Source organism: Tachypleus tridentatus, chromosome 12, assembly GCF_004210375.1.
Source record: "Tachypleus tridentatus isolate NWPU-2018 chromosome 12, ASM421037v1, whole genome shotgun sequence".
Taxonomy (NCBI): Eukaryota; Metazoa; Arthropoda; class Merostomata; order Xiphosura; family Limulidae; genus Tachypleus; species Tachypleus tridentatus.
The window spans coordinates 32,524,941-32,538,827 of NC_134836.1; the positions used below are offsets into that span (position 1 = coordinate 32,524,941).

General features: G+C 36.1%; 1 protein-coding gene across 1 annotated transcript in view; it reads left to right on the plus strand.

Annotated features, from left to right (window-relative positions):
- The first annotated feature begins 1,527 nt into the window (after positions 1-1,527).
- AIMP3 (aaRS-interacting multifunctional protein 3) overlaps positions 1,528-13,887 on the plus strand; it is a 34,729-nt gene continuing 22,369 nt past the window's right edge. The window contains exon 1 of the mRNA XM_076473752.1: positions 1,528-1,696. Coding sequence (XP_076329867.1) covers positions 1,613-1,696 — 84 coding nt within the window. The 5' untranslated portion in view covers positions 1,528-1,612. The remainder of the gene's footprint in view (positions 1,697-13,887) is intronic.

Here is a 13,887-nt window from a genome sequence, read left to right on the forward strand (position 1 = left end):
CAATCAAATTACAGCTATCCTAAAGCTGTAAGTTAGAGAATGGTTAAATAATATCACCCTTCTTTGTTTTTACTAAACGCCATAACTAAAAAGAAATAGAAAAAAAAGACCACGCTTGTTCAGTTTAAACAAGGGTGAGCAATCATATATACACAAACTGTTTGAAAACTCACATATAGAATAAGCAGTGACGTAGTGTTCATAAACACTCTGTGTGAAATGACGTTTTTCTATATGTGGTTTAATATCTCTCAGTTCAAAATTGGTGATCTATTAAATATAGGATTGTCGTGTGCACTCATCTCCTTTGTTTTTTTGTTTGATCTTAATTAAATATTACTTTATACTTCGTTTTATCTCTTTTTTAACTCAGAAATTAAGATTTAACTTTATAAAACGTTTCTATTGTATCATCTGTTATTTGTAGTTTCCGGACTAACATTATTTAAAATCTAGGGTTCGGTTACTTGCAGTGGACTGAGCACAAATAGTTCAAAGAGTAGCTCAGGGTTAAAAGATAGTTTTAAATGGTCTTCCGGTGGGTCGGTGTATAATTTAAATATTTATAGCACCTAAAATCTGGGGTTAAATCCCTTTCAGTGGACAGTGCGCATATAACATATTGTGAAGCTGTGTACCAAAGAAAAAACACAAAACTTTTTATGAGCCATCAAAGCACCCGAAAGGAATGGCACACATATATCAATAGAACAGATAAATATGTATTAAATCAATTAACCAAAACATTTAAATACAGTAATTTGTACGGAAATGTCGAAAGTATAGCCAGAAAGCGATTATTATTATTATTATTTAGAAAGGATTAATTCAATGAACTAAACTAGCCGATCACCTGTGGTGCCAGTGCTCACTTGGGGTGCCAGCAATTGGTAGGGATGACAGCGCATTGTGACCATAAACGATTTGCAGCTTTGTATAGTAATCTCTGTTTATTTTTTTCGTGTCCAAAAACCAAAACATGCAAAACACTCCATAAACGTCTAATCTGCGTGTGACCTCTTAACCTTTGTTTTTCTCTACGACGTGCAGCAAGTTTAGCTGCCCAGTTTTTTTTTGTATATTCGGATGGTGAAAAATAAAGTTCTCCGTGATGAGAAACGGAAGAAAAAAGAGAAAATCATGACCACATTGCAAATTTATATGCACACAGAATAAAAATTACTTGAACTTGGGAGTTGTATATCGCGTAATACATTTTTTCCCAGTATCATACATATAAGCAAGAGTTTCGTTGTTGTATGATTTTCCTCTGTTATTCTGCCTGTCTCTCTGTCTCTTCTTGTTAATCCAGCTACCGATAAAATTTGTTTGCTTGTTTCAATCAAACATAATAAACAAAACTCAATATCTCCATGCAATATATAAAGTCTACCTATTACCCTAAAAACAACAACATACAAAATCAGTAAATTTTGTTGTTAATTAATGTACTAATAAGCAAGAAACTTCGACAAGAAAAGGAACAGAGAATAATAACTAACTTCAGGAAATAAATATGCAACCGAAAATATAAACAACTTCGTGTGGGTTCCAGTGCGGAAGTTTAACTGAATTTTGTACATTGTCTCTTCATCTGTAATATGATTATAAAATGTTATTTTTTGAAGAACTTCAGTTATTAGCTAATTGCCTTGGAGTAGAGAAACCAAATCTATTTGTTGACGAACAATGGAAGGTAATGAAACACTGTGTTTATTAACAGTAACAGTAAAATAAAATTAATATTATTAACCTAGACTATACTACAGACAGAAGCATCACTATTAGTGCAAGTACAGGGTGTTCGGAAAGCTACTGTGTAGTTTTGTCTGTTTATAAATATGTAAGTGCACAGTGACTTTCTGAACACCATGTATAATATGTAGTGTTGATACTAATAGTAATAGGATAGTAATACATTGTTGTTGTTTTTACATTACATTAATAATATAAAATATTTTACATTATTTTAAAGTTACAAGATTGTACATAAATATCAGAAAATTAAAGTTATAGTTATACTTGTAACAAGGATTTGGTTTGACTGGATGCCATTGATAAAAACTTGTTGCTTTTTCCCAATTGACCAACTACTGTATTTCCAGTTTTTATTCTTATTTTTCAAATTCTGTTGGGCCTCGTATGGCCAGGTGGTTAAGGCACTTGACTCGTAATCCAAGGGTCACGGATTCGAATCTTTTGTCACACCAAACATGCTCACCATTTCAGTCATAGGGACATTATAATGTGACAGTCAATCCCACTATTTGTTGGTTAAAGGGTAGCCAAAGAGTTGGCACTGAGTGGTGATGTCTAGCTGCCTTCCCTCTAGTTTTACACTGCAAAATTAAGGGCAGCTAGTGCAGATAGCCCTCGTGCAGCTTTGCATGAATTAAAAAGAAACAAAAAAAAACCTACTGATGTGTTTTAAGCTAAAATTTTGTGGCATCTTATTTTAAAAAATTTAACAATATAAAATCACTAATTTCACACCTCTTAAGTTTTCATCATCCAGACAGCAAGTAGAATCCTTTGGTGGATTTGTGGTTTGCTCATGTAAAACTGTGTCTCCCCCCTCACACAGGAGTGACAGAGTACATTTTGTAGATTAGTAGGAGATTGAATTAAAGAGTACCTTAAGCTCTCTATGAAACTGGAATTAAGTTTAAAATCTTTTCCAGACAAAGAAAACATACCATTATATGTACAAAACTGTAATGGGACACTGTGTAGGTTAGTTATTAGAGTTTGACTCATATCTAGGTATTGATAGATTTATTTAAAATCCAGGTTTATGGTCAATAGTGGAGTACAGAATTCACTAACCTGAGGAAATTTACAGTTAGAATAAAGAATTGGCGTGGAGACTGAGATTCAATACACAAACAACACTTCAACATATCAAGATATCTGGCTTCTTTAACATTGCTAAAGCTATCTTGAAAAGCTTCACTGTTAAAATTACTAGATTCCTTAGTCTGAACAGATAACTGCTCTTTGATTGAATTTTTAGTAATACCCATTAGAATTTTTAATGCAATCAGTAAGTTATAAATTAACAAACTAAGTGAAATCTGCTCAGATATAATTTACTTCATAAACTTTCTTAATACTAAACAGTTTACATCTATTTCCTATCTACATTGTCTGATTGAGAAAGAGATAGCAGTTGATATTTACATGGAGTTTAAATTGGGTAGATTTTAAATACTTGTTAGAGTTGACATCATCAATGGTATTGACTATGAACATACTAGCAGCAGGACTGTTGGCTTCTTAAGTGTCACTGGAGAATTATCCTTCATCCCCATAACATGGGTTTTTATAAAAATTTCTTGGGTATTCTTATGATTCTTCAAGTAGCATATACATTCCACTCATGAGTGGATTTGTCACTTCATCAAATGAATCTTATTGAATCATCATAATTTTCAGAACTAAAACCAAAACTAATTCAACAGTTAGTTATGGTTGAAGAAAGTAAACTTGCAGCTTGTTTGCAATTACTTCTCATGGTTTTCAGATCAAAGTTCTGCCAAGAGTCTGATGTTCTCTCAAGATCCTTGTATAGAATTTGTTAACATAAGCTTTTTCTTAGCTTTCTCTTTGCTACAGTTGCATGTATTTTATGTTGATAATGTAAGCAGTTGGTTCTACATACTACCTGGAATGCATGTTAGTTTATACTTGACATGTATATTTTCTTTCTTGGGTGAGCATCTTTGTGTAACTTCTCTTATGCATTCATTAAACTTGCACAGTTTTCTTCATATTGCATGTATGACATACTTGGAATTTTATAAAATTATGTTTCAAATTTCTTGAAGCAGTTGAAAATAGTATAAAAAATACCACAGATGTTTCAAAATACAATGCTACATTATTTGAGATGGCCCCTGTTATCTGCATCAAAAGCATGAGGTAGATTGTAGCCTTAAGACACCACCCAACCTACCAATGGAAAATATAGCCATCTATGTTTATATACAATACAACCAACTTTGTGAAAGCCGTACTGATAGGATGAGAAAACTGATACATTGCATGAATGACACAGATAAATTGGTAGCCAGGAAAAAATAATTCAAAATTGTCTTGACTAATGTGCCATATGAAACTACATACACTTGAAGAAATGAACATTTTTTATGAAACATGGAAATTGTGACTGAAATTCTCTTTCATGTGACTTTACTTTTGCTTTGTTTCTACTTATTTGGTTGCAGCTATTTACATATTTATCACTTAGGCCTTCTGAAAATCTCCATAGCCTTGACATCAGTATTATAAACACAACATAAATTAATTTGCAATATCCTACACACTAAACAGTTTTTTATATCTGACACACATTTTAACTTTAAATCTGATGATGAGGAACATATGTTTTTGAAAATGAAAATTTGAAGACAGCTGGAATTGGTAATGAAGGAAATTTCATTCTATGTTGCAACAAGATAAAAGTCATCATTAGGTACAAGGAGTTTACAGGGACACACACACACATATTTATACATATACAATATGAAACAGAGAGTTCACATGACTGGAGAATACTTAACAGCTTAGTAAAAGCATCAAGATATTTCTAATGGAATGTTTAAGGTCAAGATTATTGCTATTATTTTAGTTTTCTTGTTATTCTTTAGACCATTTGACTATTCCATCAGTTTAAAATTCTTAGACTCATGGCATTCATCTTTGATTTTCTCATTTATGTCTGTAGTTAGCCAATTAGTTTTCATCTTCTCTGTTCTGATATTCCTCTTTTTAGGAGTGTTTAATATAGATGAGAACCTATTCAAATGACTTAATATGGGACTGAAGAAAAGGATCAAAGTATAGTGATGGATAAGTCATTCGAGCCACTGAAGCAGAGTTCCGTTACTATAACTAAAGCTAAAAGAAATAGGGTTACAACATAATATATGGATATCAAGGACCATCTAATCTTTCAAGGCTGTTCTTTAACACTGGTCATTTTATAAAAATAGGATTTTAAACCTAGATAAACTTGGGGAGGCTTGACTGATCCTTGAGTTTTATTTTATGTTAGAACTTAGGAATGTTATTGTCCTACTATCTGTATTAAATTGTCAGTAATACTGAGCTAGGAAGCCATCAGAACTTAGGAGTTACTGTGATGCTGATGAATTCAGTATTTTATCTTTTGGTGTTTAAACAATAAGTATTTTCTGGACAAGTTGGCCTTGGATGCAATTGATAATCTTTGATAATTGTGTAGATAGTTTTGTTATAACGTTGGTTTAAGTAATTCTTTGCAGCTTCATAAAGATGACTTGTTTGTACATTTCTGGTGACTTGGAAGATGCAATTCATTGATATCTAAAGCTGTGTCTTTCTGTATAACCTTTGTCCAGTAAAGATCAAATGGTTCAGTATTATGAAATGATCCAATGCTCTCGCTGTTATTTGAGCTACGTCTTGACAGTTTTTATCCTGTGTTGCAAAGTTTTAAATCAAATTGTCAGTATGTTTTAAGGTAATTTCACTGAACATCACCCCAAGAAAGGAAATAAAGATATATATTTTTGCAGATGTGCCTTGGTGTATGGCCTTTGTTTCAATATCACATGTGGCTCCCAGGTTTTCTCTCCAAGTGTTCTTGTAGGTTTCATAATAATTGATTATACTTTGAAGTGAATCCATTTACATAGTCTATCTTATGGAACATAGCATTCTTATAACAAAGGTATTATACCTGTAAGTTCTCTTTTAAACTGCTGAAAAATACATTCTGTGCATTCAATGAATTTGAATAAATTACAAACTTAAAAAGTTGCTTGTAATGCAACCTTCAGTATCTTGGATTGTTTTGGTGTATCACTGCCTGGATAGTCCAGCAAATGCTCAAACAATTAATAAATACTTCACTCATTCCTCTGTTACCCACTCTTTTAGCAGTGCTAATTTTAATGCCACTTACATGATACACCCTATTGTAACATTAGTTCATTAATTTCTCAATATGTAGGTTCATTAAAGTAAAAATATCTCTGATAACAATTTTAATAGAAGTAGCATCAACTGAAGAAATACAATGCAGTAATAAGAATTATTCATGCACTTCAAATTAATCTGTGACACACTGAATGATGATTGTGACTTATTCTTGGTTTTTGTCATAAAATAAACAACAAAATGATGTCTTTAAAAGCTTTCATACTTGAAAATAAAAATTGTAAAAATATTTATTGGAAGCATGGTCAAGACTTTCCTTACCTTTAATATTTCAGGAAATACTTGATTATCCTCTGAAATTCTTATATTCACTACTATTTATTGATGGAATACATAGTTGCCTTATTAAAAAAATAAAAGCTGTATTAATTGTAACTTAACGTGTCTTTTTTACAGATCTTAAAGTTGTGTCCTCTTATTTTATAATCTCCAAAGTGTATCTAAAAAATAATGGGCCTTTTTCTACTTTTTAGATTATCTTGTAAGAATTAAGAGAAAATAAGAAACTTTGGAATTGAAATGCTACGCTAGAGAATTGATAAGTTTTCTATTGTGGGAATTTGACTCCCTCTGGTTGCTGTTGTTCAATCTACACATATTTTTGAGGTTTAGTACTTTTTTCTATTACCATCATTTTATCCTCTTCACTCTAATAAGTTCCAGCTAAATGGTTGGTGTTGCCTCCCAGTGTATTCTTATTTCCCAAAATTTGCATAAGATCAGGGCTAACAGAAAGCACCTAACCCATCTGCTGTGACTCAACTGGTGATAACTGTTGAGAGTGAGTATTTTGCAAGACCACCAGAGGTGTCTTTGTGGTATTAAACTTATTCAGTTGGCTGATCCATATTGTAACCATCCATGAACTATTATGGATTATTTGTTTTTGAATTTGTGCAAAGTTACTCAAGGGCTATCTGCACTAGCCTTCTCTAATTTAGCAGTGTAAGACTAGAGGGAAGGCAGCTAGTCGTCACCATTCACTGCCAACTCTTAGGCTACTCTTTTACCAATGAATAGTTGTATTGACTGTAACGTTATAATGATTCAATAGCTGAAAGGGTGAGCATGTTTAATGTAATGGGGATTCAAACTTATGACCCTCAGATTATGAGTTGAGTGCCTTAACCATCAGGCCATGCCGGGCCTGGACTATTATGGAAAAGGCCAGCACCAGTAAAATGACTGCTCACTTGTTTTTGTCTTACTTACAAGCTTTTAAAAAGAGGGTTTTTACAGTCATGCATTGCATTGTCTCCTGCAATGATCTTTCTGGCAGACATCTGATGGGGTTCTGAGCATTTATTCGGATCTCCCCAACATGAATTCTAACCCTTCCTAAAGTGGAGCATGGAAGACCTATGCCACTTACCAGTTCCTAGGCACAAGGGTAGTGGATTTTAAAGAGTTTCTTGATGATTTTGTTCAGCACAATATAGAAGGAAGTAGGGTGGTAGCACTGTCTGTGTAGTGTGGGCCATCCCTCAAAAAGCTACTGTGCTTTCCTCCTGTCTTCTAGGCAAAGAGTATATCCTGGATGAGACAAGACAGTTTCTCATGGGCTCCCCTTGATGTGGATTCCTGTACGTGGTGAGGGGACCACCCAGAAAAGGTTCTGTTCTTACAGTTTACCTCCTCTGGATTCTAAACATCCACTTGCATGTTTGCCATGTGTGGTAACCTGTGAAAGGGAAGAAAGAATCCTAGTGGTTGAGGAATCCAACTCCAACACACCACTTTGCCCTTGAATTCGTGTAAACGGGCGGTCTTGGGGTGGCCCCCCAGGATTGATTGGCTAGTCCATTTGGACCAGGGTCAACTCAGTACCAGCATAGGACATCCACAGTGGGTGTTGTGGACATTGTGTCTGACACTGGTTTTTGGGTATAGTGCTCATGAAACCCTGGTGTCACTACAGTGCCCTTAAAGCACTGTAGTGCATCCCCTTGTAGGGCTCCACAGTGGGTGGAGCCATTGGGCACCAAAAATTTTCTATTTATTATGGATACTCCTAAACAAAAAAATAACACAACTTGAAACCATCAAGAAAAATCCAACCACTGGGAAACGACCACGCATTGATGATTCTGTTCAGCCTAACTCACCACTTGAATCTGACCCATGATTCTTAATTTTACACTCCTTAAGTGACAAACCACTCAGGCAGATGCCCCCATTTTTTATTCAAAAGGGCTTGCTGGCTCCCCTAAATCAGTAAAAAAGCTACATTTGGGAGACATCTTAGTGGAAACATCTTCCTTGTAGCATTCCAAACTCCTGGCATCAAAGGCCATGGGGGACATATCCATTGAGGTTACTCTTCATTCCACTTTGAATACTTCCAGAGGAGTCATAGTTGAAAGAGATTTAAGGACTGTCCCCGAATTGGAGATCCTTGCAAGTCTCACCAGCCAAGGTGTCACAACAGTATGCCAAATCTTCATTCAAATAGATGGAACTCTTGAACCAACAAATGTTCTAATACTAACATTTATAGTACCACATCCTCCCACCACAATAAAAGCAGGATATCTGAATTGTAAGGTGTGATCTTATATTCCAAATCCTGCATGATGTTTCCATTGTCAATGATTTGGTCATTCAAAACCATCTTGCCATAGTTCCTTGACCTGTGCCTGTTGTGGTGGTAAAGACCATTATGCCACCAAATGCCAACTCGAACCACATTGTATAAACTGTCATGGTACGCATCTTTCTTATTTTATCTCTTGCCTGAAATGGGTGGAAGAAAAAGAAGTACAATGTCTCGAGACAGTTAACAATTTCACTTACACAGAGGCTTGAAAATTATTATTACCAATTCCATCCAGAAGTTATGCTGCTGTAACCCATTCTACTACTACAGTAGGAGTCCAACTGACCTTACCCTATCCCCTACACAATCTCCACCAGCAAATCTTAAAAGAACACTTCCCAAAATCAACACAGTTCATGAATCAGTGTCTCCTTCCATCTCTGTCCTGACCACACCTTCCAGTTGTTGCCAAACTTCCTCTTCTTCAAGTCAAGATGTTTCCATGGAGCCTCCCTCTCTTGATACCCCAAAAATTAAACAAACCACTCGTCCGTGCCCTCAATCATTAGTACATGTACCAATAAATTCAGACCTGACCATTTGAGCTGGAGCAGGATCTATAGAGGGTGTTAGACCCACATCCAATAAAGAAAAAAAAATGTGGTCATAAGCAGAAGGATTCTTTACTGTCTTCTCCTCTGACATAATTACACATGGCCACACTAATCCAATAGAACTGTCAAGGTTTCCAATCAAATGTGACTGACATCAAAGATCTGATTGACTTTTATCATCCCATATGTCTTTCTTTGCAGGAAGCATTTCTACAGCCTACAAATACAGTTACTATTTGACACTATTCGTTGTACCTGAACGACAGGCTATATGTAGGATGGGGACATGGGGGAGTTGCATTGCTGGTTGATCAGCATGTGCCCATCTGGTCTCTGTGTTTGAACACACCCTTGGAGGCTGTAGCCATCCTTGTCTCCTTGGGTTGTACCATCACTATTTGCTCTCTATACCTTACACCTGGAACACATTATAATCAATCAGACCCCAATACCCTCATTAAGCAACTGCCATCCCCCTTTTTAACCTTGGGTGATTTCATTGGGCATAATCCCCTCTGAGATGGCTCCCATATTGATATGAGGGTGCACACCATAGAGCATATGCTCCTGAACCACAACCTGGCTCTATTCAATACTGGTTCTTACACATATTTACATGCACCCAGTCAGTCATTTACAGCTACAGATCTTTCTGTCTGTTCCTCTTCGCTACTCACTTGCGTTTCCTGGGAGGTTGACATCAATCCACGAGGTAGTGATCATTTTCCCATCATATTACAAGAGATTGGCCGTGATCAGTACCAACCGACCCATGCACCTGGGTGGAAGTTGGTCCAGGTCAAATGGTCTTCTTTCACTACTCTCTCAGAACTTATTCCTGCCATCTTATGTAAATCATCCATAGATTACTGTATAGCAGTAGTAACCAACAGTATTATACAAGCTGCTACTTGCTGCATCCCTAAAACCTCAACATGTTCCCCATGGCATTCCCACCCTTGGTGGAATTCTGCCTGTTCTACAACATGAAAAACTCAGAAACATGCTTGGGATAAATTTTGAAGATACCCCACGCTCTCAAATCACATTGCATTTCAGAAAGCCTGTGCACATGCTCGACAAGTTAGATATCAAAGCCAGAAGGAATCTTGGATTAAATACACTTCCAGCATTTCTTCAACCACCAGCACAAAAGTTATATGGGATAAGATCCAGAAGGTGAGTGGAAGATATACTTCTACCCCCCTCTCATTCTTAATATCTGATGGCCACGAAGTTGCAGATGCACAGAGCATTGCCAATATTCTTGGGCACTTCTTCTCTTGTGTATCTAGCTCTTCAAACTTATCCACTTTCTTTTTAGCTATTAAAACACAGGCAGAGCATCTGCCTCTTTCCTTTCCAACTGACCGTTCCTATGATTACAATCGCCATCTTACACTGACGGAACTCAAACTTGTAATTCATCGGTCTGGCAGTACATCAGTTGGACCTGATAATATACATTATGAGATGTTATGCCACCTTTCCCAAAACTCTCTTACTATTCTCCTAGCTGTCTTTAATTGGGTATGGCAGGAAAATGTCTATCCAGATGCTTTGCGATAAGCTATCATACTCCCTATGGGAAGGATCCAACAATTCCTTCAAATTATTGCTCAATTGCTTTGACAAGTTGTCTCAGTAAGGTCTTAAAGAGGATAATCAATGCCCACCTCATTTGGTTTCTTGAATCAAACAACCTCCTTTCACCTACTCAGTGTGGGTTCCAAAGACAACACTCCACAATAGACCACTTAATTCACCTTGAAACATTAATCAGAGAAGCCTTTTTAAGGCAACAACATCTTGTTACTGTTTTTTTCGATTTAGAAAAAGTATACGATACACAACAAGCAGATATGGCATCTTACGAGACCTTCATTCATATAGATTGCATGGCAACTTACCACTTTTCATCATGCAATTCTTAATGAAGCACCGATTCCAAGTCCATGTGGGCTCAACACTTTCTCATTTTTCCTTCGGGAGTTTGGAGTGCCTCAGGGCTGTATACTGAGTGTCACACTTTTCATTATAAAGATTAATTCCATTAGTGACCAGCTACCCCCTACAGTTGCAAACAGTCTTTTTGTTGATGACTCTCACATCTCATGTCAGTCATCTAACATGAGGTTTATTGAATGGCAGCTACAAACTGCAATCAATCAGATACTGAAGTGGACCATGGCAAATGGTTTTAAGCTTTCACTCTCTAAAACCATTTGTATGCATTTCTGCCACAAACAGGGAATCCACCCAAATCCAGAACTTGATGATGTTGTACTTCCTGTTGTCCCTGAGGCAAAGTTCTTAGGTCTTATATTTGATTGTAAATTAAATTTTATATTGCACATCAAGCAACTTCGTATCAAATGTCTAAAAGCATTGAACATTCTCCATGTCCTCTCTTCTACTTCTTGGAGAGCAGATCGAAACTCCATGCTCAAAATTTATTGTGTCCTCGTCCGATCCAAGCTTGACTATGGGTCTGTGGTTTATGGTTCTGCCAGAATCTCAGCACTGAAAATGTTGGATCCAATCCATCACCAGGGGCTTTGGCTTTGCATTGGAGCTTTTCGTACTTCTCCCGTGCAAAGTCTGCTTGTGGAATCTCATGAACCCTCTCTATATATTCACCATTTGCAACTGTCTCTAATGTATGCTTCCAGACTTCGATCCTTACCACAGCATCATATGAACATCTTTCATATATACAGATGGTTCCAAATCGGATGACTCAGTAGGTTCTGCCATGGTTTGTGACAGTTTGAGTGTGGCACACAGACTCCCCTCTACAATTTCTGTTTTCACTGCCGAATTGTATGCCATCTCATTTGCTCTAAGTCATATTGAACTAATGCAATATACAAACTGTACAATATATATGAACTCACTCAGCTGTCTATTGGCCCTGGAATCATCCCATGATAGTCACCACCCTCTTCTTATCAATATTGAAAACAAACTGGCCCATCTTTCTGTCTCACCTGTCTCCGTCCAATTCTTTTGGATACTGGGTCATGTTGGTATTTGTGGGGATGATCTGGCCAACAGAGCAGCAAAGTCTGTCTGTTCTGGATCTATCATCCCAGAACCCATCCCATACATGGATTATGGTTCAGTAATCAAATCCAGACTCTGAACAGGTGCCTTCCCTTTTACCATTGATGGATTTAAAGTTGTGTGGGCCTAGGGGCTAATAATGTTTGTGGGCCATACATATCTTGTAATTTTACATAAAATTATCAGTGGACCCCCATTCAGATCATAAGCCCTTGAGCTAAGCCCTTTCTAGCCTCTGCCTAAATACTGACCCCAACATTTATTGGAGGTACTTATGTCTGTTGAACACTGGGACTACACCTCATATGTTTATTTTCCATTCTCTGATCTGTGTAGCCGTTTCTGCTTCTTCATGAGAATACTGTCTTCCACCTGTTGCCATTCTTTACTCTTTGGTGAGACTAACTAGGTAAGGCTTCTTTCTTTTATTATATATATTATTTTTTAGGGGCCTATCCCATGTATTACCCAGATCTTCCTCTATGGCAATTTGTGCCTATCCAGATATACTTCCGTCACTTACAATTGTACTAAAACCTGCACACTAATTCCACGTTGGCTTCATTTTCATAACTTCCATGGCTAGAAAATGTACACTGTTTATTATAGTCACATGAAATAGAAATTTGGTCTTCTGCAAGATCACTTGTAGGTTATTACTGACAACATACTTGCTTCATAAATATTCCCATTCCCGACTGTCCTTACCCATAGACTTCATGGGTAAAACAGAATGGGATAGCTGCCCATCCCTGCCATTTCTTGGACTAAATAAATTGGTTTTGGTCTGCTTTTCAACATAAGGTTTCATGGTCATCCATTGCACTATCTCTTTTCTTATTTTTGTCAAAAGCCACTTTCGTAGAAGGGTTTTGAAAAATCCACCTTAACACATCATTAATTTGAAACTGGTGTTAGGATTATTTGAGAAAAAATTTCTCTCTTAAACCAACCAAAAGATAAAATACAATGAAATATTCTTGAAAGCATTGAAATTATGAAAAAAACATGTTTTATCTTTAAATTGTGACAATGGCCTTGGTAATATTAACAAAATATGGCAAAGTTTATTTATCAAGCTCTTGCTCCCTCTGACCTTCCTTTAGGAAATAACTCTGTCACAATTTTTTGTCATCACATGATAACATGCCATTTTTATGTCCCATTACTCACAGTCTCTATAGATAGACATTTTGTTTTGTATAAACTTCTTTTGTTTGGATTTATATCACACTTGAAGAAGAGAAACCAATGTTTTGTTGAAACATTTAGCATGTATTAAAATATTTCATTATACTTACAAGTCACTGTGTTTTATATGTACAAGTCAGTGAATACATGTTTATTATATTTAAAAGTAAAGAAGTAAAATACCATACTAAAAATTTACAAACCTAAAGTTCCAAGCATTTCTGTAATCAGTATACGAGATTCTCCTTGTCACAATACAACATGCCAACCAAGTTGAGCTGGTTGGTATTGTAAATATGTTTGTATGCAGTATAGTTTCTTTTGCCAAGAATTCAGAGAACTTCATAGAACACATCAGTTGAGATGGGTAATTTATTTGATAAATCTATATAGTCAATTGTTCATGAACAGAGATTACATCAGTTAGTGTGACACAAAGTATTTCATTAATCAAAATTACAATTAAATTGGTTAATTTCACAAAATACTCAACAAACT